The sequence below is a fragment of the Pyrgilauda ruficollis genome, unplaced genomic scaffold (assembly GCF_017590135.1).
Source record: "Pyrgilauda ruficollis isolate IOZ18807 unplaced genomic scaffold, ASM1759013v1 scaffold59, whole genome shotgun sequence".
Lineage (NCBI taxonomy): Eukaryota > Metazoa > Chordata > Aves > Passeriformes > Passeridae > Pyrgilauda > Pyrgilauda ruficollis.
Genome location: NW_024527599.1, coordinates 398,913 through 424,656, shown reverse-complemented (window position 1 = coordinate 424,656; position 25,744 = coordinate 398,913). Strand labels below are relative to the sequence as shown.

The 25,744-nt window shown below is 44.6% G+C and overlaps 1 protein-coding gene across 2 annotated transcripts; it reads left to right on the top strand.

Annotated features, from left to right (window-relative positions):
• On the top strand, positions 1-25,744 carry PAFAH1B1 (platelet activating factor acetylhydrolase 1b regulatory subunit 1). Of its 2 annotated transcripts, none has more exons than XM_041482458.1 (11): positions 1-106; positions 13,668-13,875; positions 14,299-14,383; positions 15,878-15,952; positions 16,800-17,006; positions 17,320-17,488; positions 18,379-18,481; positions 19,197-19,425; positions 20,794-20,895; positions 21,531-21,687; positions 22,245-25,744. In XM_041482458.1, exons 2-11 carry the CDS (start codon positions 13,844-13,846, stop codon positions 22,316-22,318), a joined length of 1,233 nt encoding a protein of 410 aa, XP_041338392.1. In that variant the 5' UTR covers positions 1-106; positions 13,668-13,843; the 3' UTR covers positions 22,319-25,744. The 2 variants fall into 2 exon arrangements, with proteins under 2 accessions (XP_041338392.1, XP_041338391.1); XM_041482457.1 differs by lacking the exon at positions 1-106 and adding an exon at positions 554-574.

The window sequence follows — 25,744 nt, the reverse complement described above, 5'->3', positions numbered from 1 at the left end:
GCGGGCGGCGGTCCCCGCCCCCGCGTCGGGACCGCGCACCGGAACCCCCGCACCGGGACCGCGACCCCGCACCGGGACCCTGACCCCGCACCGGGACGCCGCGCCGGTGAGTGGGACAGGCGGGTGGCGCCGGACCCGCGCAGCACAGCGAGGCGGCGGCGCTGGCGGGGCTCGGTAAGGCCGGGGCCCGCCGCCCCCCCGCCCCGCGGGTTGTCCCGGCCCGGGGCACGAGCGGCCGCCGCTTTCCTCTCCGCTCTCCCCCTCCTCTCCCGCTCCCCGCCCTCGCCCCGCTCCCCCCCCTCTCCTCGCTCTCAAAATGGCGGCCGCGCCCGTTGGTGAGGAGGGACCGGNNCCAACCCCCGGCTCGGTGTGGGGGGGCTCTGCGGGCCGGGGCGCGGCCGCCCCGCTCCCCGCGGACCCCGGCCCCGCTCCCGCGGTGACTCTGCAGGAAAACAGGGCCCGGTGGGAGCGGCGGGGCGGGCGCGGAGCCGCCGCCGGGCCCGAGTCCCCCCCCCGCGGGCCGCGCCGCTCCGTCCGTGACTTAGCAAATACCGGGAGGAGGCGATGGGCCGGGGTAAACAGCGATAAAATAGCCTTCAGGGACGATGGGCCTGGTGTGTGCGCGGAGGGGACCCCGAGCATCCCTCCCCGGTTCCTGCCGGGGTTTCCCCTGTCACCCTCTCCCCGGGCAGGGCCGGGCGTCGGGCGATGGCCCGAATCGCCAGCGCGGCCGGGGCACCGAAAACAAGACGAGAATTAATAATCCAGGGGAAGGAGGAGGTGTTGTTTCAGAATTTGTCTCGCATCCCCAGTTTTCCTGCAGTGCTCAGCAGGGCAGCAGCGATAGGAGGTGGCTCAGACCTTCAGAACCAGCTGCAGTAAAACGGGGGAGGGAGGTCTAAGCTCTCCTTCTGGGGGTCATATCACTGCCTGGATGGCTGCAGGTGCACAGGCTTCCCGTGAAAACCTTAGAATATTGCTTAAATCCTCTATTAATTGCTGCTCCCGGGGTTTTGTTTCGGCAGGAGGTTATAGGCAGGCAGGGCTTTTGATGGAAGTTGGGGGGTGGGAGTGGTGCCTCCCTTGAAAAGTTTGGGGTTTGTTCAGTTCTGTGGGCGTGAGATTTTTCTTTTAATTTTTTTTTTTGTTTTTGTTTAAGGTGGATGCAATTAAGCTTGACCTTTAATACCAATAATAATGTGACACCTTCCCTTTCTTTGCCATGGTATCACTCGAACCATTTCAATAGTGCTGCAGCAGTGGGCTTGGTTGGTGCAGGTCAAGCCCTTTCATAATGAATTGCTTACTAGGGATGGGGGAAGGTTAATCTAAGCTATATTAAAAATCTTTAATAAACATCGTTTTAGTATAATTAAATGTTTGGGCATATTGACCTGGCTAAATTATGTATTTTTGTGGTGATTCTTTTAAGTATATGTTCCTATGACAGTATTGTTCATGGCATTAGGAGGTGGTGGTTAAAGAACCTCCGTTCAGTGATGATCATTTTGTAAATGATTGTGCAGCATTTGGCTGGTTTTCGGGAGAGGGAGGGTCTGCTGTCAGAATGTTATTTGCCCTTAGAGTCATTTTGTTAAATAGGAAAATTCTGTTGGGGAACTAAACAAAGAAAATATTTTAAAACTGTAAGATGCATTGCAAATATCCGGCTTGTTCTCGGGCATCTCGTTTTTGTGTGTTTCTGTTGCTGTTCCCATGTTTGTGGATGCTGTGAGCAGCCATTGAGCAGGGAAGAGACTGGGTGGAGTAAGGAGGCAAAGCTGCGAAATGGCTCGATTACCCTTTCAGAGCTTTTTTTTCCTCCCTTTGCCGGGGTGGAGGAATACTAATTGCCGTAACAATGAAGTCTCTTCTTTAGGGAAGAATCTAATGGTGCAGGAAGCTTCGGAAATGAAACAAATCTCACATTCTGTTCTGAGACTGATTTTTCTGCAGGGTGGATTTTGATTTGTCTGGCAGTGAGAAGTGACCAGTCACTGTTGCAAAGCCGGATTTTTTTTGTCTGATAACCGCTTCAATTTATCCACTTAGATATGCACTTGTTGAATTTATTTTATTTACACTTTAGATAAGAATTGCAATTTTTGTGGCGGTGTTTTACACACGAGATTTTCTGGAATCTAGAGAAGCCTCTGTATTGTGGCTTCATGCTGTTATTTGTTCATGGAACTTCTTGGTTAGAGCGGATTATGGGTGGGCACACAGAAAAAGACAATCCCTGGTTACTCTGGTGACCACAGTGGAGTGACTGCTGTCAGCGTACAGACTGGATTGCTTTGCCCTTCCTGACGTACCAAGTTCTTGTAAAATAACATCTCAGGATTTTGGAAGCCCTTTTGAGCACTGTACCTCTGTTAGAGCATTGCTGTCCCCCTTGGGTACTACTGCTTAAAGTTGTGTAGGAAAAGCATTTGAACAAAGGATTTGGGGAATACAATAGGGATTGGAGGAAGCACCTTGGAAGGGCTGCCTATGGAAGTGCTCTCCTGTTCCACATGTGCCTCATGGCATTCCCATCTGATTTCAGTGCTGACTGGAGCAAGTGCAGCATTGAACATGGGTGGTTCTTGAGCAGGCTGCGGTTTTGCTTTTTCATGGGGGTCTCAGTTCTGGAGTGCAGTTTGTGATAGGAGATGGGCCCACAAGAAGGAGACTGTGCTTCTCTTAGTATGCCCAAAACTAAAACAAGGGGCAGTGCTTTCTGCATTAGTTCTAGTTCATTCACTTGGAGTAGATGTTCCAGGATTCAGTGGCTGCATGAGCCAAATACCTGAGTCTAATGCGTAGCCAGGCTAAGGCCAAGGAAGAACCTAGCAAAACTCTTTCCATCTTAACAGCTTTGGTTGATTTTTGCCCTTGAAGTGATGGCAGTCACTTTTTCTACAGGAGTAACTTGTTCATTTGGGTTCTACAGAACCAAAGGCATCAACAGTTCCTTTCTGGCTGCACACAGGCTCTGTCTTGCCCATCCTGCTGACCCCGGTGCCTGTCCTGGCTCCTGTGCTCCTCCCAGCCTGGGAGCTCAGGTTATGTCTTTGCTCTCAACTTGCTATGGATGGGACAGCTCCAGAATCAACATCTGCTGACTGCCTTGTCCAGCACTGCAACCTTGTCTTCCATGAAGAACTCCACAGCCCATGTCCATCATTAATTATAATGTATTTACACTTCTTGTGGAATGTTCTGGGCAAACAATAGCTGGACCCCTCTGCCTCAGGGTAGCTCAGGTATAGACTGCATATGTTTGTAAGTTTTTTTACAGCCCTCTGTAGCTGCCCTGTTTTCCTGAACTAGTGGGGTTGGAATTACCTAGTACGAAGGCGAGTGACGTTGGAATAGTTCGGTTTAGGTCAGATCCCTTCTACTTTGGTGAGCTTCAGGCCCATTTTCTAAACTAAAGGCAAAGACTGGGAGAGCAGCTGAAGCATCCATGAAGTGGGCACTGAAATACTTGTCAGACTGAAAATAAGAACTGTGTAGGCCTAAATTCAGGAAATCAAGAGGACAATAGAAATCCATAATTATTATTAATAGGTAATAATTTCAGATTTCCTAGAGGATGCGGGGGAGTTTCCAGCCTCTCACATGTAATCTGTGATGGCAAATGAAGATCTTTCCCAAGGATCAGAGCCATGTATGTTGATAGAATGGTGCTGGGACTCTCCTGTGGGGTTTGTTGCAGAGAAGTCATTAAGGTATGCACTGTCCATACTTGCAGATCTGTCAGTGACGTTACAACTGGCTCCTCTTTCTCCCTTCTGTAAGAGCTTAGGTGTCATTGGCAGGACAACCTGACTACTAAAAATGTATTGCACTGGTGAAGCCTTGCCTGGGTTCAGGGGCTTTCTCAGGAGCTACTTTATTACCTGACACGAGGGGAATGGGGCTCCTAATGCGGCTTTTGAGGATTTTATTCATGGGTGATGTTGCTTTATCTTTTGATCTGCCTGACTGAGTAGGCTACACTTTAAGTTTTTGGAAGTAGGTATTTACACTAAGATACAATCCTGAGCTGTTTAAAATCGGTTTTCAAATACATAAAGCTGTTTCCTCAGAATTTTTGCTCTGAATGCTGTCCTTGCCAGGGGAGTGTGAAGGGCTGTGCTCTGTGAGCAGGATGGTGCCACCACTGGGGTTGGGTTAAATGTCTGGTTTTCATGTATTACAGTTATTTTAGAGCAAAACTTTTCTTCATTCCTACCATGTTCTAAGACCTACCATACATATTAAAAGCCTTGGCAAGAACCAGGATTTTGTCTGATGAGGAACAGAATTCCAGTTTTACCCTGGAGATGCCAGGGTTAGCCAACAGATGTGTGTTGCTAACCTGTATCTTATCTCAGTTGCTTAAAAAAGGGCCTTTTCCTCTCAGTTGAGGCAGGACCTGGATGAGGCAATGTTTGTCTCATTCATAATGTTTAAAAGCTTATTCTGTTTTCTTTTTTTTTAACATCCTGCTCTCTCCTTAAGGGATTAGATAGGTGTGACTTAGGCTCTTTTGCTTTTAGTTCACTGTCTTGGAAGCCACCTATCATTTCACTTCCTGCTAGCATCTACTGTCAGGAAATTTCAAAGAAAAATGTTATGTACAAAATAAGTGTATGCTGAACTCCATTTCCTTGGGACTATAAACATGCAGTCCTTTCAAAACTAATGTTGTGCACAGCATTGTCACACTGACCAATACCAAGAGCACTCGTGCATATATAACTGTGTAAAAAAATCAACATTATTAATTCAAAGTACTTGCTAGTTGATACATTTGGAATTATTTTTGCCATTTTCTTCTTAATGATACTGCTTGTGAGTGAGCTCTGTAGCTTGGCTTGGCTGCTTGTGGACTTTGGATAAGGATTGTGATTAAATGAATGCAATAAATACATAGTTTTGGTTGTGGTTTTGTTGATTCTGCCAAGATTTACCTGATATTTTTACTAGTAACTACTTGCTGCAGCCTTGAGAAGGTGTTTCCAGAGACGGGACCATCCATGGCCGAGGTTTGTAGGTGGTGCAGCAGCAGTGCCTGTCCTGTAATTTCCTTGTGTCCGTTGTTAAGTAGGTCCCTGCTGAGGGAGTTGGTCAGAGGCTGTTCAGAGGCACCTCTTGTTCTGGGGCTGGTCGGTGACTCAGCTGTCACACCTCTTGTGAGGTAGGTGACAGGCTCTGTGGCGTGGTGCTGTACTGGTTTGCACCTGGGATAGCACAGGGGCATTCATGACTGAGATTATTTATACCTTGCCTCTTGTATCCATGTTAATTGTTCCCGTTGTGCTCCACAAACTTAAGTTCCTTCAGTTTAATTAGACAGACAAGTGTTCCCCTCCCCACCTCCCCCCGAGATTGCCTCTGCCTTGTTTTTCTGCTTAATGCTAAAGCAAAGGTGTTACATTTATCCCTCTTTAAGACTAGAGGAAAATCAGCTGGACACAGCTAGGCTGTTTGCTGCAGATAAATGACTATTTCTTCCATAATGAAACAACACTGGCAGCTTGTCTTGTGCTGGATTCACCTGCTTTTTGGGGTGAAGAAAGAGATTGGATAAACAATTCGGTTTGTTTAAATGCTCATGTCTTTGCAGTCTATTAAGAGGATGATGTCATTAATGAGTGTCTGTATGTATTTTAAACAGATGGTGTCTGTTAAATCAGTAATGATAGAAGTTTCTGGTTCTCTCACCTTCAGCTCTGTTTCAGAGGCAGGAGCGTAGTAGATGAAGGTGGGTGATAGGAAAGATGAAACACCTTCTACGAGAACCCTGATTTCGTTATTTTTGGTACTAGTGTCATGGAAGGTTGAACGCTGTTCTCTGTAATAGAATAAGATGTTATAGATCAGTTATGATGAGCTTTTTGGTTTTGGTTCCCCCACCCCCCCTCTGGGCAAGTGAAACCATTTTTGCTTAACAAGATTTGAAAATTGATAAAGGACCAACAAGTGTTCTTGATTGAAGAGTGGAAGTTCTGTCTAAGTTCTTGTTTAGATTTCGTTTGGTTTATACCTTCCCCCATTTCTAAAATATTAACATAGGTGTTCCTTTAAGTTTCCTTCTGGATATTTTTCTTTATAAATTTAATAAATTTGTGGTTGTTTTTGTTAATATCACATTTCCAGTATAACAGGCAGTTTAATGATTGAATTATTTAAATTTGAATATAGTCCTGTGACTTCCTTTACAGTTATAAATCTGTTACTTAATTTTTTAAGCCAGAGAAGTCTGGGAGGAAGAACTGAGAATAACAAAGTTCAAATCCAGTGCATGCCTGCTGACAGACATGTCTAAGTGCAGCACTCTTCTCCTGGTGGTCTAGAATTGCTATCCCAAAATGTGTATGTGTTGTTTGACCTAGCAATACTTCAAAATACCCTGCTGGAGTCATCCAGCTGACCCCGGTGTGCTTTGCTCTGAGCAAGTGTTGAGTAGCAGCGTGTAGCATCGAGCCCGTGACGCTGCCCCTGCCCGCTGTCCTCCTGCTCACAGCACCCTGAGCAGCACAGTGGGGACTGCCGTGGCAGAAACCCTCTCACACATGTTAGAGCTCTATTTTCTGCCTGTTATTGTGGCTACATTTACCTGCATTTTCACATAGAATCGAACAGGCACGTTAGAAGAAGGATGTTTTCACTTGTTTTCCACCAAAGCCTACTCACAGACCTCAGGCTGGAGCTCTGACCTGGAGGAAGCTCAAAGGCTCTAAAACGAGATGGTGTGACAGTGCTCACTCAAGATGTTTCTCCTGAGAATTAATTGTATCATGCTTCTATCAGAATTGCAAAACTGAAATGATACATGGCAAAAAAATGTCAAGATTGAATTAATTTAGTCTTCTGTAAAAAAAAAAAAAAATATTTTCCAAGTGAGTTTGGCCCAGATTCCTCAAAGTCATGTAGTGTTGGTGCCTGGGAAGGTAACGAGGCCAGAAATGTGTTTTGTTGTTTTACAGTCCTAAAGGTGGGTAGTGGCTGCCAGTGATGTGTTAAAAACTTAGCTTGAAATAATATGGGAAAGCAGACGGGCATAGGAGTTGATTTCAGAATGCACAGGCGTTTCTTTCGGCAGCATGCTGTGTGGAGCACCCACTTTGCTCCTGGTTTATAGCATCTTGATGACATTCCTTAGCTTTATTTTTCAGATGTAATTGCAACCTGCATTCCCAGTCTTTGGAACATAGGCACTATATCTGATCTGCTACAGATTGCTTTCTGGTTCCCCATGGATTTGGTGCTGAATTATTTTCAGAACTAAACTACTGTATCAGGTTTTTAGCAAAAGCTGTAAAAGTAGGTGAAATGGGGAAGAAAACAGGCATAAAATTTTTCACTTTTTTCATGTTAAAAATATATTTCCTTTGATAAACCTGTAACTGAACTGAAACGGAAAATGTTTTTTGTGAATTATTATAAGCAGTGCACAGAATGCTGTACTCTGTGGATACTACATTGATGTATCAAGCAAAGTGTTGACCTACGGGCATTTTGAGACTTCCCTTAATTGCAGAATAACAGGCTTACTAAACATATGAATTAAAAATAAGGCTCAGAGTTGTAATTCAGATCAGATTTGCTTCTTGTTTTGTTTTTCCCAAATCAGATAGCTGTTGGAGCTCACTTCGTTGTAATCCCTCAGCCAGCTTTACTGATGTAGGCTGAAAAGTGGAAAAAAGATTAACCCAGCTCATAAATGAGTAGCTTTCTCATATTCTCCCACTCATCCCTGCTGGCTTAGCAGGTGATGGATTCCAACATTTTCTAGGATTTCTAGGATAAGGTCTGTTTGCTGCACTAAGAGCAGCTGCATGGCTGTGCCTGGGTGATTCTGCTGTGGATGAGCTTTCCTGCAGTAATGGGGGGCAGGATGGAAGCAGGAGAGGAACTGAATTATTTTACTTGTTACTGTTTTTCTTTCCTATCAACAGAGACATATCTAGGAACCCTTTTCAGGTCCTAGTAGTTATGCCTAGGAACCATGGATATTACTTCACTTCTGTGGAATCTGGTTTTGAGTACGTTTGTGGAAAGAGTTGTCCTGTTCTGTGGCTTGAGTTTGATAGAGCAGCGTTTTACTTATGGGCTTTAAAACAAAATCAGACCCATTAAAAATTAGTTCAAATTAAAAGGAGGTTTTCTTATATACTTGGTAGTATTTAGCAACATAATCCAGATGTGTAAGAAAACAATTCATGTGGTCTAGTTCTTCCATAGGGACTATAGCTGTAATTGCCTGGGAATTACTCCCAAATAACCCCTTTAAGATCTCTTGTTAATGTTATGAAACAGGATACACTGTCGACGAACCTTGCAAGGACCTCCTGTGCCAGCCATGTAGCAACAGACAATGCAACAAGAGTGTCTCCTTTAGTAATGCACAAATGGATCCTTTCAGCTTTAAGGAATTGTGGGATTTAATTCTGATTATATCAATTCAGTTGCTCTTTTTGGTGGCCTTTGGTTTTCATAAGTGACTGGCCCTTTACTGGGATTGTAAAATTAGCTGAAGAGAGGGAGCTAACTGAAGTAGGATTTTGCGTATGTTAACAACGCAGAAGTAAATTCCAGGAGTTTTCTTTGAGGTAAATAAACCTTTTAAGAGTGATAGAATGTGTTAGAGAAACCACTTGAAAGTTACTAGCATATAGCTGGACACTCCAAAATGTTTTACATTTTGTATGTTATTGACATTTTAAATGATAAGATTTAAATTTGAACTCAAGTGTGAGTAACGAAACTCTTAATTATCACACTGGTATCACAGAGTGGACCCAGTTTTGTGTTTCTGATGCTGGTGGTGGCTCGTGGGCCTTTGTAACACCAAATGCTGTGTATTGGGTGTGCCTGAGCTGGCAATCTGCAGAAGTGACGTCTGATTTTGTTTCCTTCAGTAAATGTTCTTGGAGAATATAATTAAAAATGTTGTCATAATAATACTTATGGAAAAAATGGTCTTGTAGCTGAGTTAACTAAAGTATTAGAATTCTGCAAAAATGTACAATTCCTAAAGCACAGCAGTGCTGAGCTAAAGCTTTGTTGGGCTTTCAGAGCTGCGCTCTGCTGGTCTGTTCTGTATCTGCTGATGATTTAGCTCTGTAATTGATACCATGTATCTCTTCTAATTTTTAATATAATGGGCTACAGTTACATGTTTAGTGTACATAGCTTGTGTTTTTGTGGCAAAGACACATTTATGGAGCCTAAGCAACAGTCATAAAAGCTGCAGAAATTGAATTAATTTACTGTTAAGTTCCTGGAGGAGCCATGGACATATATTTGGGATATGTGCTACCATCATGAGGTTGCTGGACAGCAGCAGCAGAGTGAACCTGGGCTGGTGTATGAAACAGTGCCATGCTGCTGCCCATGTGGTGAGCCAAGGAATGAAGCTGATTTTTGGTCCTCTTACACCTCGCTGTGGTAGCAGAGCACTGCCAGCAACAGAGGCACTGGCACAGCTGGGTTTGCTGTGCCTCACTGCAGGGTGAGATGGATCACAGCTCAGTTGGGGGTGACTTCTGCTGTGACTTCTTCTGAACAGCAGAAACGCACACTGATAGTCAGTTGAGCTGTTTTAGGTTGAGGCTGAAATGCTGCTGAATTAATTTGATTTCATAATCTGTTTCTCAGTTTCATATGGAGAATATGTATAGAAAATATTTAAGTGTCTCCTGAAGCAAGTATGAACGCAGTCATAGAAATACCTACAAGCCAAGGTGTATCATTTATTGGCATAACATACCATGAGCTGAGGGGAATCTCTTGCCTGAAAGTGATTATTTTTTCCCTACCTCATTGCTGTGACTGAGCGTGGAGCTATTGTGTTTGGATACCTCCTGTAGAGCTGTCTCAGCTAACAAGTGAAGCTGAACTTGTTTCATTTTGCTCTTGGTGCATTTATGAATCATTTGCAGGTCTCTCATTAAGTTGTTGTGAAGTTTTCCAGTAATCTAGGAAGCACTTGAGCCACACCGATAGCCATCAGTGGAAGAAGCCAGTGTTTGAAGCCAGGAAGCAGCAGCGGTCTGTTGGATCCCTGGTCACCCTGGGGAGGAGGTGTTCCTGTCCTGTCCGTGCCAGGCCGGAGGTGCCGTGGGGCTGGCAGGGTGCCCTGCTCACAGCCACTTGCTCCCCGGGGGCACCAGCCCTGCGCCGGCCGTGAGCGTGTCCCCAGTGCGCGAAGCTCAGGAATCCTCAAACCCCAGTTTAGGGAGAAGGGGGGCCATGGCAGACATGAAGAGTCAGAGGGTCCCATTTTTTTTTTTTTTTCAATTGAGAAGGTCAGAAGGACCTGCACTGTGCTGTTTTTGCCTTCCCTTACAGGTGAGGGTTCTGCTTTTCAGGTATTCCTGCTCAGTTTGTTGCTCTTCATCAATAATTCTCTGTGCTTTAGAAACTTGTGCAGGGAAAAATTCTGGCCTGTGATGATTCTTGGCTCTTTAAATTTATTTTTAAAGATTATGCTTTAGTATGTCACTCTCTAGTCCTGCAGCACCAAAGGACTGAAGTAGGTCTGCTACCCGTATTGCTCTGACGTTTCTGCCAGTCCTGAGCATAAAAGCTGATCTGTAGCTGAGTGGAAAGATGGGCAGTTGGGATGAGGTGCAGTTGCCTGCTGAGGATCTGCTGCTGTTAGTGGAGCTGAGGAGTATGTTTTGTATAGGTAAGGAATGGTTTGTGTTGTTCTAGAAAACCGTGCAGGTCCTGTGCTGCCGGGAGGAGAGAGAGGTGCACATGTGTTGTCACTGTGCCAGCGTCAGGTCTTCTGCCAGCTCCCAGTTTCAAAAGGCTTGCAAAGACACCTGATCTTGCTGGGAACACCTGTAGCCCTCTGTTGCTGTCCTTATGCAGAGGTTTGCCACTTGGTGCTTTTGTATATGCAGACTATTGATAGGGAATCAGATAGGTTTTAAGTTAGAAACTACAACTTGGAGGAGTGTAAGTGAATATTAATAAAAGGCACATCTTGGTTCACAATTAATTGGTAGCTGTTCCTCCATGGGTGGCTAAGTTCAGTGTGCTTTTTCCTGTATTTAATAGTGGTCAGTAAAATTCTCATGCAAAGACACCTTTTCTTTCAGAAGAATATCTTACTCTGTCTTGACACTGCCTTAATATGCTGGTACAAGTGACCATTTTGAGGCAAGATGTAATGGACAGGTAGCAGTTCTTTGTGGGTTGTTTTTGTTCCCCAGGGTTCCCCCAGAGCTCCAGCTGCCTCTCATGGCTGAGCTGTTTGAGGGTAACTCAGTGGTGGCTGATAGGTGATGGAGGAGGACTGGTTAGTCTTGCTTTGCTGAAGCCTGTATGTCACAAAGTCTGCTCCAGCTGTAAAAAAGGCAGTTCACATAGTGTCACGGGTGTGTAATTAATGGTGGTCCTTTTGGGATTTTTGGGTTTGGACACTTGTGCTTGAGTGGGTTCTTTGTGTGTGAGTTTTTTGTTTGTTTTGTTTTTTTCTTTGTTTGCAGTGGGCTTTGGTTGTTTTTGTTTTGTTTTTCTGATTTTGTCTGTGAAGGAGGCAGTCCTGAAAATACTTTGCCTTCTATTCAGGCAGCTTTGTAGTCAAAAGTCAGGAATGCTGAGCAGGGTGCTTGGACCAGACCCTTTCTGGAGGAGCGAGACGCTGTGGATCACTTGGTTGGTGGCTTTGGCTCAGCTGTAATTTGCTAATAGCAGGAGTAGCTGCTTTGCCGTGTGGCTATTGGAATTTATCTAGTACTGGGATCTGTTTCTCACTAACAATTCAGAGTTAGATTTGGAGCAGCCCAGGTGTTGGGAAGTGGATATGGGATATGGAGAAATTTGGGGTTGCTTTACATTTGACAGGGAAAATGCATTTCTAAATAGATGACATGTGAAAGATGGCCTTACAAACACAGTTGCTGTTATTTTTAGACAAGTGCTATAATTGCATCTCCCAGATGCCACTACAAAATTGATGAGATATTGGGATTTTTTACTGGAGTCATATGCTGGCACTGGATTTGCTAGGCATTCATTGCAGAGTGGCGGTTCCTAATACAGATCGCACCCTCGGGTTTTTCCTGCGGCAGGCCCGGAGGCGGATCTGGGCCGTTCCTGTGTGCGGTGTGCCGCTGTCGGCGCTGCCGGGTGCTCGGGGCTGCCCGTGCTCCGGCTCCCGCGGCGCGCCCTCTGCGGGCGCCTCTCGGCACTGCACCACCTTGTGTTTGATCTTCGCTAAATTTCCTTTATTTGCTTGTGGCTCTGCTCTGTACTGTGCACCGGACATCTCTTGAAACCCAGTTTACCTGGCATGAACTGGGTTATGGGACAAGAGGAGGTGAAATGCTTGCTTGCTCTGCTCTCTACTGGGCACCGGACATCTCTTGAAACCCAGTTGTCTCTTTACCTGGCATGAACTGGGTTATGGGACAAGAGGAGGTGAAATGCTTGCTTCTGTTATCTGAAAGGATTAAGCCTATGCTGTTAGTTTTCATCCGAATTGTTTCTGAAATAGCTGTTGGGGAAGAGGGTAGACTAATTAAATGAGGCATTGCCTGTTCAGTGTTCCTATCGTAACTGGCTTGCAGGCAGTATTACAGTGTGCAGCATTTAACGTGGAAGATCCACCAGCAGGGTGGAAACACGCAACTTGGAGCTTAAGCTCATTTTGAAGCAGACAGCAGGCCTAGATAGGTTTAGAAAGAAGCCTCTGATCCCCTGTGATGAATAAGTAGCCATTAATGATACAAGCTTAGTATTTTCCTTACGGTTTTCATAGCAGGCTGTTGTTTAGACGAGGCTCCTTACTGAAATTGTTATTGAGCTGTGATACTGAAGTCAGTGTACCTGTGTGTGTGGGGAGGGGCAGAGGTGAGGCAGCAGCAGCAGGCGGTCCTCAAGCAGTTGGTAGAAGTTTACAAACCCGCCTGCTGTCTTTGAGCCTCTGTGCATTGCCTCAGCTTATCTCAGTGCTGAAGGCTGGTTGGTTGGTCAGACTTGCTGAGCAGCCTGAGTGAACGATGAGTTCTGTACAGAACCTGCCGGGTGTGCAAGAAGTGCCACTTCAGCACTTCCATGGTCCTGGTGCTCACAAGGCCCCTGCAGTGCAGAAAGCAAGGGCAGCATGGGTTGGCTGATGTCGCTGTGGCAGAGGTTGGAGCTGCCCAGTTGAAGCAGGTTGTGCACTGAGAATGCTGCAGTTCATGTTTCTGAACCAAAGGATACTGACGAGTCTGTGTTTTGGAAAAGCTCAGCTCCACTGACTTGAACTACCTCGAGCGTGTTGGGTTTCAGCTGTATCCTGAATTGTTGTGATCACTCCACTGCCTGAGCCCAAGTGCAGTCATGGGCCTGTGGCAGCTCTTCCCATGGTAATGCTGCCACCCTGATCATGTTGGAGGACTGTTAAAAAATTTGCCATGCCCTAAACATGGGCAAGATGAAGTATTAACTCTAGGTAAACAAAGAAAACAGGTATTGTTTCTTAGTCAAAGGTTCTTCAAAACTCTCAGGTGGTGGTACTGGAGTGGAAAAAGTCATTTGTGTGCTGCAGTTGTGCAGCACTGTAGCTGCAAGGGCCCTGTGCTGAGGTAGAGCCAGAGTCTTCAAAGATGCTGTTTGGATAAATCTAAGAAAGCTGCCTGAGGAATGCTTGTTTCAAGGTAACAAATGAAGTCTCTCTCTCCTCCTTGTAGATGGATTGAATCTTCTGTGTTGAATGCCTCTGGATTTCCTATTGGATTTCACATCTGGGGAAATACTTGTGATTTAAGCCACTGTGGCAGACTGAATTGTGGACCTGGGTTCCCAAGACTTTAGCTCTTGAGGAGAAGCCACTGCTCGATCACGTTAACCTGACATCTCAGCCACCATGGTGCTGTCACAAAGGCAACGAGATGAACTGTAAGGGATCATTGTTTTTAAGTTTGTGTTGCATTTTCATTAAACTTCAATTATTAGCATTTGTTTCAAAATAGATTTTAGAGTGTCTTTGTTCACATGCCCTTTAAGTATTGTGTATTGTAGTTTGGGTCTCTCTACTCTTTATTTTTGCTAGAACTGCTGGTATTTGAAACCAGAATTGGGAAATGATGAAAATATAATTTCAAAGTTACTGATGGTGTAAAAAATGGATTCTTCAATTGACAGTAAGCACATTGCAGTATAAGCTGCAGTCTGTGGATTTTACATTTATCTTGAGTAAACTCCAGAAATTTTTTGCTATTTTACGTTTTGATGTAGGCAAGGAACTGATCAGAATGCACTATGTTGTGATGACAATATTTCTCTGAGTCCTTAAATTGTATTTAAACTGTTGTTTTGTAGAAATCGAGCGATAGCAGATTACCTCCGTTCCAATGGCTACGAGGAGGCATATTCGGTTTTTAAAAAGGAAGCTGAATTAGATGTGGTGAGTTCAAACAAGATTCTTCATCTCTATTTTAATTCAGAAGTCAGTTTTATGCATTTGCATCTGTTCTGAACCTGTGTGTCTGTTACCTACCTGTTAGCTCAGACACTTTCAGAAGTGGAGGTGATGAGCTCACACATCTTATTGCCTTACCAGAAAAGGGAAAAATAATCATTGGGTGAGTTGACCATTTCTGAGCAAATGGTTTTATAACCAGATTTCAAATGGTCTGAGGCTGTGCAACTTTGGAGACTGACTTCACTGGGAATCTTTGAGAAACAGGAGGACAAAACTGGATTGCATTTGTCGTCTGCTTTGTCATACAGAGCCAATGTTGGATAATCCTTTTGAGATATGAGTTGGGTCAGGAGTTAAGTCATTGCCTGAGTCTGTTGCATACCTCTTGGGTAACCATGTAGTAGGAGGGCAGGCTGAAACAGTTCATAGAGATTCATCATCCAGTCAGGCCAGGTTGGACAGGGCTTGGAGCAGCCTGGTCTCCTGGAAGGTATTCCCCCCAGTAGGGGGGTGGAACAAAATGAGATTCAAGGTCCCTTCCAACCCAAACCAGGCTGTGATTCTGTGATTGTGTGACCAGCTCTGGTAAGCAGCTCTGTTTGCTTAGACTGTACAGATGCCAGTGACTCAGACCAGTCATTTCTTGTAACTTTATTCTGTTGAATTGCCTTTGTCACACATAATTTGGTATAATTTTTAACTTTGCCACCTATTAGCATAGGAGGTATGCATTTCATATGGTTACAGCTGGATTGAGTAGTAAACTTCTGTGTGCTGGATAAATCCTTGCCTTTTCTTTGTTATGTATCTTGCATCATTCTTTTTCTAAAATGCTTGAAGTTGGGCTTGATTTCTCCAATTTGCTACTAGTATTGAATAAGTAGAAATGACAAATTGAAATACCATACTTATAATTGAAAATCCTAATATCATTTCCCTATCTGCCTTATCTATCAACCTCATTTAGTCTCCTCTTCCCAAAGCTTAGGAAAGCAATCTAAATAGGTTAGATGGTCCTGAGGGAAAGAGAAAATGCAGTTGCTAAAAGTTTCATGACTTTTATGCAAGAAAATCTGAATTGGAGTGAGCTATACTAAAGTGGAAAGAAAAGGTAAAGGCTGAAATTATTTGAGTAAACTGGAATGGTTGATGTGTAGCTCTACAAAGAGAGATTTAATTTTTGTATGGATTATTCATGCAAATAACTCCAGCTTTCACAAGTGCCCCTCTATAGCAGTAAATTAATATCTGTCTCTGATCAAGGTAGTGAGTCCTGAGAGCTTTTATCTGCTGTGGAGTAAGCCTTGGCATGTTTATTTTCTGATGTCTGTTATCTTCATCTCATTTAGGATTATTGTAGCATGAGACTGTATTTTTGTAATGGAAAGAATGGGCAGCACTTAGTTCCTTCTGCATCTCTGATGTTTGTTTTTCTGTGTTGCTTTTCTTCCTCTTTCTTTAAATGCTTCTTCTCAGAATGAAGAGTTAGATAAGAAGTATGCTGGACTTCTGGAAAAGAAATGGACATCTGTTATAAGATTACAAAAGAAGGTAAGTAGAGATGTGCTGGATGTGCACCTATAAAAAGTTATCCCAGAAAGCATTCAGCCCAGAGCAGGCACGTGCAGTCCTGAAGCTGGAGAGGTGCCTTGGGGCAGTTGGTGAGCAGGGAGATGGAATCCCTGTGTGCAGGGGTCGGGCTGGGCTGGAACGGAGGAGAAGGCAGTGCTGCCTGTTGTCCTTGGCCATGGCCCTCCAGGGAAGGAGCCATTAGCTCCAGTGCGTTCCAGTGGGGATTGTGCTGCAAGTGGAGAGTACAAAACTCCTTTTAGTCATGCTTCAATGGCTCAAGAGTGTACTGAAAGCAAAAAACCCCCTAAAACCAGTGTGTTAACAGTGAAGTCCTATCCCTTGTGCAGGTCAATACAGCGAGGGTTTATTAGCCCTCCAGTGTTTCTGTTGTTGGTTAATGTGTGTGCTAGCTCCAACAGGACACAGAATTCCTGCAGCAGTAGCATTCCTTTTTGTTAGCACAACCTCCTTTGGTAGTTTGGCACAATAGTAATTCAGATGTATTTGTACAGTGTGCGAGTAAAGGGGATTTTGTAGAACTTTTTTTCTTGTGAAAATATTAGGGAATTTGAAAAGAATAAATGATTAGTGATTAAATGATTAAGAATTAACTATAAATTATTAAAGAATAAGCTATAAATGATTAATTTAGGTTTGATTTTTAAAACCAGTGCTACTGAATGTTGGTAATCAGTTTCGGTCCATGCAATCTTTGCTTTACTGTGAGTGCTGGAGTCAGTTGTTATTTGGATTACTAATGAAGAGGGTGAATTAGATCTTGTATAAAACTGGAAATGAAAGGTCTCTTTAAAATTCTCACACTTAGGTAATGGAATTAGAATCGAAGCTGAATGAAGCTAAGGAAGAATTTACATCAGGTGGACCTCTTGGTCAGAAACGAGACCCTAAAGAGTGGATTCCTCGTCCTCCAGAGAAGTATGCGTTGAGTGGGCACAGGAGTCCTGTCACTCGAGTCATTTTCCATCCAGTGTTCAGTGTTATGGTCTCTGCTTCAGAGGATGCCACAATAAAGGTATGTGTGTGCTCCAGACAGCTGGCTGTGGAATAGGTGACATCAATACAGTGAAACTGTTTCTCCTGCTGGGCTTATAATGCTTAAATTAGCTGAAAACAGTTTTCAAAATGCATGAATTCAGTTAATTTATAAGCAACAAAATCACATAAAAATAAATTTATTTTTCTCTACTGTTAAGCTTTTTAGGGCTGTCTGTCTCTTGCTTAATTATTGAACAAGGTGCCAGACTGGCCTGCAGAGTGCAAATGTGAGACTGGAGAATACAAAGGGTAATGGGCTGCTGCTAACAGGTTGTCTACTCCCTTGTCAGGTGTGGGATTATGAGACAGGAGACTTTGAGAGAACCCTGAAGGGGCACACAGACTCTGTGCAAGATATTTCCTTTGACCACACTGGCAAACTCTTGGCCTCCTGTTCTGCTGATATGACCATTAAGCTATGGGATTTCCAGGGCTTTGAGTGCATCAGAACTATGCATGGTAAGGTATAAAGGGATTGATTTAGCAGTCTGTAAAGTGAAGAGGTTTTTTTGCTCTTTTTTTTTAATCCAGGAAAACTGCTGATGTGGAAAGGGGTTATAGACCAGATTATTTTCCAAAAGAAAAAAAGGGGGATATAATTTGATACTTTGAGTGCCCTGTGAATAGGGGATGCATGCAGTGTTTATGGATTGAAATAGCATCTTAAATCTGCTATGCATGATGGTGTAGAAAGCATCTCATAATGGTACTGAAATAAAATGACAGTTAGAGGGATTTTAGCTTTAAATATTAAATGCTTGCTAGACAGTAAAACTGCCTTCAGATCTGTGCAAGATTCCTTCCTTCAGCCCCCAGTTCCTGATGCAGGGCTACAGGAAGGGAGGAATCGGTGCCGGAGGAGTTGTGGCTGCTCCCTGTGGGGTTTGGCTGTGTGTGGTGGATCACACGGGAAGGTTCCCTTTGCACTGTGTGTGAAAGCCACAGGAGAAATGAGAAAGTACAGCACACACAGCTATAAGATTCTAGTATTGGCAGCAGATGGTTTTTATAGTCTTATGTAGGAGCTTTTATCTTGCTTTTAGGATCATCTTTTAGAAGTGGTGAGTAGAAATAGAGAATGTTTGAGACATAAAAAAATAAACACCCACACATAGGTATACGCAAGTAAACAGAAAGCACCTTTAAGGATGCTCAGTGTCTGGACTGTGTGGGTTCTAAAAATACGGATGATTATTTCATAAAATCTCAAGTTTACATGTAAAGATTATTCAATAAAGCACTCTCTGCTGCTGTAGCTACTTGACCAAGATAAAAAAAAAAGGCAAGTCCTGTGTGCTCTGTGAAAACTCTGCCAGTGCTGCTTAGTAAAGGCTTTATTTTGTTTTTAGGTCATGATCATAACGTTTCTTCGGTAGCCATCATGCCCAATGGAGATCATATAGTTTCTGCCTCAAGGGATAAAACTATCAAAATGTGGGAAGTCCAGACAGGGTAAGTGCACTTGTGAGCAAACAGCACCAGAACAAAAGCGAGGAGAAACCGCTGTGTGTAGAAATGGGACACAGGAATCTGAATGTCAGCAGGCACTCTTTGAATTGAGAAGTGATGTTCTGCTGTTTAGAGTAATTCACTGAAAGATTCTGCCCCAATCATTAGGCAGAGGGGTTTAGATGTTAATACTGACTAATTAAAGCTAACTGCTTTTGTCTTTCTGGAAGCTATGGGGATAGATCTCTAGCTGACGACCAGTTAGGAAAATAAATTCACTGGTTAACCATGAGTTTAAAGGTTACCTTTAAATCTGTTACCTTTCTTGACACAGATCAAGGTGTCTCCTGAATTTTTTTTTTTGTCTTCTTGCTTGTTTCATTTATCAGTTGCCTCTCTAATAACCTAAATGACCTGTAAATCTCTACTTGTTCTTAAAATACCTGTTTAATGCAAGTAGTTTTGTCAACTTAATTTTCCCCCAGGTTTCCTGCTTTTTGCCTTAACGAGTTTTTGCTAGCTCCTAGCTGTCTCTGCTTTCTCACGTCAGCATCCTTTCCACAAGCTCTCTGTGGCGTGCTCCATCACCTGCCTGGATGAGCATGTGTGTGCTAAAGTATTTGATCTTAACCACTGAGTAGGTGAAGCGTCCTCAGGCTTCCGAGGCTGGTGCAGGGGTGGCTGCGCCGGAGGCTGAGTGATGCTGTGTTTCCTGCAGTTACTGCGTGAAGACTTTCACGGGGCACAGAGAATGGGTGCGCATGGTGCGGCCCAACCAGGACGGCACCTTGATTGCCAGCTGCTCCAACGACCAGACGGTGCGCGTGTGGGTGGTGGCGACGAAGGAATGCAAAGCTGAGCTCCGAGAGCACGAGCATGTGGTAGAGTGCATTTCCTGGGCTCCCGAGAGCTCCTACTCCACCATATCAGAAGCTACAGGATCAGAGGTAACATTCCCGGGCTGTTACACAAGCACGCACAGAGATCTTTGTCCGTGCTCTACGTGGCACTGGTGGCCACTGAGCTCTGGGCTCAAAGGGCCTGGCAGGTACAGCAGGTGTATTATGAGTACTTCTGTCCAAGTATCTTGGTGTGCAGCTAAGCCATGTCTTGGCTTCCCAGCATCCAGCTTTTGTGTTTAGGACCTCTCCTTGCGCTAGTGAAAGTGAACTTCAGGGAGATGCTCTGTTCAGGGGTGAGAGTGAGATCCCTGTCTTGTACTGCAGCAAAGAAACGTGTAAAGCAGCTTCTCTGTCAGAAGATTATAAGGATGCTTAGCAATTGGAAAGTAGAGGGGGAAAGAAGGCAGTCAGGAATACAGAATGAAGCTGCCTTGGGTGCAGTGTGCGGTGCTGGAGCTGAACACCGATTGCTGTGATTACTGTACAGTTACTGATGGAAGAAAGCATTCCTTAACTAAAATGAATCCCAGTTTGTGTGATCACTGATACCCCTTCTAGTGAGCCTCAAGAAAGGCTAAAGGCCAGAAGAAATTTTCGTTAAGGATGTTAAAATGTAGGAAAAAGGAAATAGAAATAAGCTCCAGTTTCCAGTCAAGCCCCCCCACCCAGCATTGCTGTTTTCCCTCTGCCTCCAAAGGCCATAGAGACCCCAGGGGAAAAGTAGCCACACTGAACACAGGGACTTGACTAGTGATGGCTTTTACAGGTTGTTTCAGTCAGATTTTACTTGAATCGCTTAAAGATCCTTATAACCCTTTAATTACAAGTAATGAAAGGGGAAGTCCGTGTGTCCTTCCTTGGCCGCGTGGGCTCCGCAGGGCCCCTGCGCTGCCCCCTGCTGGAGGCATGGGGCACAGCCCGCGGGGCAGCGCCTCCCTGCGCGCCTGGGGCAGGTGGGAGCTCGGCCGCGCTCACACCCTGCCCGGACACGCGCACAAACCACCTACAGTGGGAAGTGCTCAGAAACTCCTAACCCTGCTTCACTGCATTTTGTGAGAAATGGGAGCGCAAAGGTATGTGTGAGCTGCGTCCTTGTCCCCGAGATGTGGCACTTGGGCTGTGTCTGCTGTTAACAGAGGGTGTCTTGCAGTAGGCAAGTGTGTATTCAAAGTGTTACTGAGCTTGTGGAATCAGCAGGACAAACAACCACTTTTTTTAACAGATTGTGTAATTCTCTGAGCATTAGTACCAGTGCCTGTGACCCAGCTTTGTCAGTGTGGGTTTACTCACTGTAAGCTGTTGTATGATCTGATTTTGGTACTAAACAGTATCACTGGGAAGGGATCTGCTTCATTCCTCCTCTTGCTGCTTCCATCTTATGTGTACCATAACTTAAAACATAATTTTCTGTAGACTAAGAAGAGTGGCAAGCCTGGGCCTTTTCTGCTGTCTGGATCCAGAGACAAGACCATTAAGATGTGGGACATTAGCACTGGCATGTGCCTTATGACACTTGTAAGTCCATTGGTGTTTTTTCCTGGCAGTCTTAGCTGCATATGTACAACCAGTTTTAATGAAACGTATTATCTTGCATGTCATGTTTTCAAGAGAAGCCAGAGTTACAATAATGCAAATGCTGGAAATACAGTTTTAATGGCTTCTGTGGTTCAGATATTGTTGTTGCTAAGAAATACTGACAATCTCCAAAATCGTAGTGTGAATGCAGTACTGTGTTGTAGGTTCTGTGATGAGTAGCTTGGTTTGTTTGCAGAAATGCTGGTAATGATCTGAATTGTGTCTTCTGTGAAATACCATGTTGTTGCCACGTGTGGGACTTCCCGTGGGCCACAGCCTGCCTGTCCCAGCTCAGATTCTGGCTGCACTGGGTGGTGCTGCTGGGGGTGGAGAGCAGAACTGGTGCAGATCACATGAGGACTGCTGTTTGTTTGCCTTCAAGTACAGGAACTTGCATTGTTGGGAGGACTGATAGAGGTGTAATAATAGAAACTGGAGATAAGCTGTGAGTTCTGAGAGGCCTCGGGGGCTCAGTGCTGTCCTTGCGGGGCCGGGCAGGGTCCCTCAGGGTGCCACAGCACGAGCTGTGGGTGCTGGGCTCTCAGCCTGCTCACTGATCTCTCCTTGTGCACAAGGTGGGCCATGATAACTGGGTACGTGGCGTCCTGTTCCATTCTGGGGGAAAGTTTATTTTGAGCTGTGCTGATGACAAGACTCTCCGTGTCTGGGACTTCAAGAACAAGCGATGCATGAAAACCCTCAACGCGCACGAACACTTTGTTACCTCTTTGGGTACGTATTGCTCCCTGTGCCAGAGCTGCTGCTTCCCTGCTGGCTGCAGCTGGGCACCACGCTGCCATTCCCCTTGGGGCCCTAGTGGCACCTTGTGCTCTCTGTGTAAAGAAATGTACTAGAAATTACCTCCAGGTTCTAGTCAAACCCCCCACCCACGTGAGTTGTAGAGTTGGAGTGTGCTGGATTTTTCCACTTCTGCTGCCAGTGTTGCTCATGGATAAGAATGTTAACTGACAGGGAGTTCTGGAACCTGTCACCAGAGCGTGCGGGCACGTGGGGAGGGCTCTAGTGTCAGTGCTTGCCCAGCAAAAGGAAAAGAAGGGTGTGCACAACGGTCAGAAATGAGTTACTTTGGATTCCCGGACATTCCTGCTTCGTGTTACCAGATCTTGGTAACAGCATGAGAGAATTTGGCTACAAACGTACAGCCAGGAGCTTTGGAATTTAGCCTTTGAGCTGGTAGAATTGTTTTGAGAAAGCAGTGCCATTCAGTGGGAGTAGGAAATGCTGCAGCTGTGGGTTCACTGGTAACGTGAGCTTTTGTCTCCCGGCAGATTTCCACAAGACAGCCCCGTACGTGGTGACTGGGAGTGTAGATCAAACAGTAAAAGTGTGGGAGTGCCGCTGATGGAGTTCACAGTGACCCCTTTTCCTCTGGATGCACTCAGATACCATGGTTACCCATTGAGCTCTGTTTAAATAAATATTGTCCTTTCATGTAAATTATTCTGGATGTAGATTGAGCTTATTAAATGTTACACACAAAGTATTCATGCATGGTGAATCCAAATTGTATACTGTAAATTTACATACGTTGTCTAGAAGTACCATAGGTTTAAGAACATGGGCTGGCATTGGTCACATCAGACCTGAGAAGGCAGAAGTGGGATGATTGGAATAGGGCACTTAACTGAATAGTTGACAGTGTCGTTATGTCGGATAATTATACCTGTTTTTCTTTCTGCTGTCTGTTGGTGCCTGAATTGGTGACCTCATTTGGGAAAAGTTTTGTAGGGCTCTTTCAGAAATGTGTATCTATGTAACATCACTTAAGTGTGCTTAATAAATCTTCTCTAAGAATACTAGATAATAAGGCTGCAATTCAGAATCTTCTGAACCTTATATGTAATTAATGGAAATTAATTAAACTCTGGAATATTTGTCATGAAACATTTGCCAAATCAACAGAAAACATTTGTTTTGGCCTCCTATCACGCAAGGGTTGGTATATTTATAGAACTGACTGTAAACCTGAAATAAGACAACAAATCTTAGTCGCAGCTGATGTGATAAATGTATTTATTTTTTATTTGGTCATTCAATGGTTAAGCTGTGCTGTTAAACTAAGTTTAAATGGTTTTTTGTTTGGGGTTTTTTTTTTATGCTAGACAAACTTCCAGGAGGAGTTGTCCATCCCACTAGAGTTTAGTGATCCAGTTTCCAGTAGAGCTTCCTCTCCCAAATGACTGCCATGGTCCAACTTGCTGTTTGCTTTCCATGTTTGTTAGAGATGTGCAATTCCTATTTACACAGCAGGATCAAAGGACACTTCCCTCATTCACTGGCAGGAAATTGGGGTGTACAAAAGTTTTTTGGTTTCCTTAGTGCCTCCTTGGACAATGAGGTGATCCTCACCTTGGCAGTGTGGCTCCAGTTAAAACATCCTGGGGTTTGCAAGTGGAGAAAAACCTTGGGCTGCAGCATTGAAACGCTTTAAAGGAAGCACTAAGTATCTTGAGAATCAGTCGACAATGGCAGGTCAGCTCCATGCAGGCTTCTAAAGTGAACAAAGCCCACACCCGTCTGTGGGAATGATGATAAACATTAAAACCAAACCCAAATCCTATCAGCAAACCAGCCCAGCTCAGTTATTAGTATTTATGTTGTTTGGTGTACACAATTTTTAATTTGCATATCCCTAAAGTTACATATTTTGATCTGAAATGAATGAAAATATTATAAATTAATATTTTAATCAGCATTTTTGTGACAGATTCCATTGTAGATAACCAAGAATTACAATACTTATCAAACTAACCAGGTGTTTTTAAAAATCAACTTTAAAATTGACAATACAATGAAGTACCAGGCTGATGTTTTAACAGGTGAATTTGTGCTTTATTTTATTCCTTTGGTTTAATCCATGGCTTTTAAAATGTCCCTTTTAAAGCTGAGAATCCCTGACCAGCACAGGATGGGCTGGAGGGCGAACACACTGCACTGGTGAGGGGGGAACTTCCACAGTCAGCCCAGAAGGAGCCTTTGTTCTGTGGGAGGAGCTGGATTGGGGTGTGGGATCCTCTGCAAGCGGCGGAGAAAGCGGGATTCTGATGTGGGGGTTTTCAGAGCCAGTTTGAGATCCAGGCTAATCTCTTAAATCCAGTGGTTTCTGTCATTCTCAGTGTGTGTTGCTGCATAAGCATGCACAAATAAAGTCTGTTTTGTTCATTAGCTGCTTGGACTGGAAAAATTTGCTGCTTTTTGTCCTATTGGAGAATTCCAGATACACAAGTAGTGCATCTTAAATCCCTCCATGCATCTGCAACTGTAAGGTAATAACATCTGTTTAATTCCTGGTAGGACCTAGAAACTTTATTTAAGTCTAAAGTAAACCACCCTCATGTACATAACTCAAAACCTGAATGAGAAATTAAAGGTACCTGTGATGTGGAAGTTGTCTACTGCATTTTTTCCCTGTAGCAAAGAAGCATTTCCCAGGCCACCCGGCAGTGCTGGCAGCAGCATCGCTGCTGTGTGACACTCAGCGCTGCTCCTGTGCAGTGAGCCTTCTGGGGCAGCAGGGAATCATCTCAGGGATGGTCCAGCTGGACCAAAGCTGAAGCCCTGCTTGGAAGGGAGCCACACCACAGGTGTGGGAGTGAGGGGACACTGGGACACGCTGTGCAACCGTCCCCAGTGGTAGTGTCAGCTGGTGCTGTGCCTTTGCTGTGATCAGACCTGCAGCAGGGAGCTTACTGGGTCAGAAATGAGCCAGATGCATGGGAGGGGGCGAGGGGGTCACTGCTGCTTTGGCACTTCCTGACTAACCCTGGCAGCACGTGCCAGGACCCAGCTCTGGCCTGTCACCAGAGCCACTGCAGATCCCTGGGCTTAGCCTGGCCTGGGCACGCCACGTGGGCCGAAAGTGCAACGTGTTTTGTGCTTTAGGTAGGAGCTGGAGGTTGATGTTTTATACCATCTTGCACTTCAGAAGGTGAAACAAACCCATCCTGCTTTCGTGTGTGGTGTGACCAATGTGTGCCCGGGACACTGAGGAAAGGAAAACAACCCCTGGTGAGTGGGGACTGTGGGCATGGGGTCCCTGCCCCTCCTCTGCCGCTTCCTGTCCCTGTGAACTGCCTGAGAAATCACTCGTGGACAGCTCCTGACTCCCCTGAGAGCTGTTTAAAAGGAAAAATACTTTGTTTTCGTAGACAGTGGTGGCTTGGTAATCCTTTAATGATTTGAATATTGCAAATGCTGAGTTGAGTGAAGGAAAAGCGCCCTTGGAGTGAGCTGTTGTGTCCAGCTGTATATAACGTCCGTGTATGAAATCAATACCGAGAGTCCTGTAGCAAGAGCACGTGCATAGAGGGGTGGGATGGACGGGGGGGAGTGGGGGGGTCGCGTTGGATTTGCAAGTCACAACTGGCATTAACTGGCCTTTTTATCTTTCCACTGTGTCATGTAAGTAGCTGCTTTCCTGTCCTGCCTGTCCCTCAGGCTTCCCTGAGTTCATTCTGAAGAGAAGTTAGCAAAATCCTCACGCTTTAGAGTCGATCCCGACATTGACGTGAAGGCAAATGTCAGATGTTTGTTTGAGCGCTCTTAGAGGTTGCAATTGGAGAGAACAGTTCCCAGGCTGTAGGAGTTAACTGAAGCTATTGACACAATTAAAACAAAATCGGTAAAGGAATGTATATAATACTGCTCTGTGTTTTACAGTAAGATTTGTTGCTCTCAGACTGTGTAAAACAAAATTTATTCATGTTTTCTGCATATTAAAAAAATCTTATTGTACCAATTGGTAAACTATTAAATGCATATAAAACTA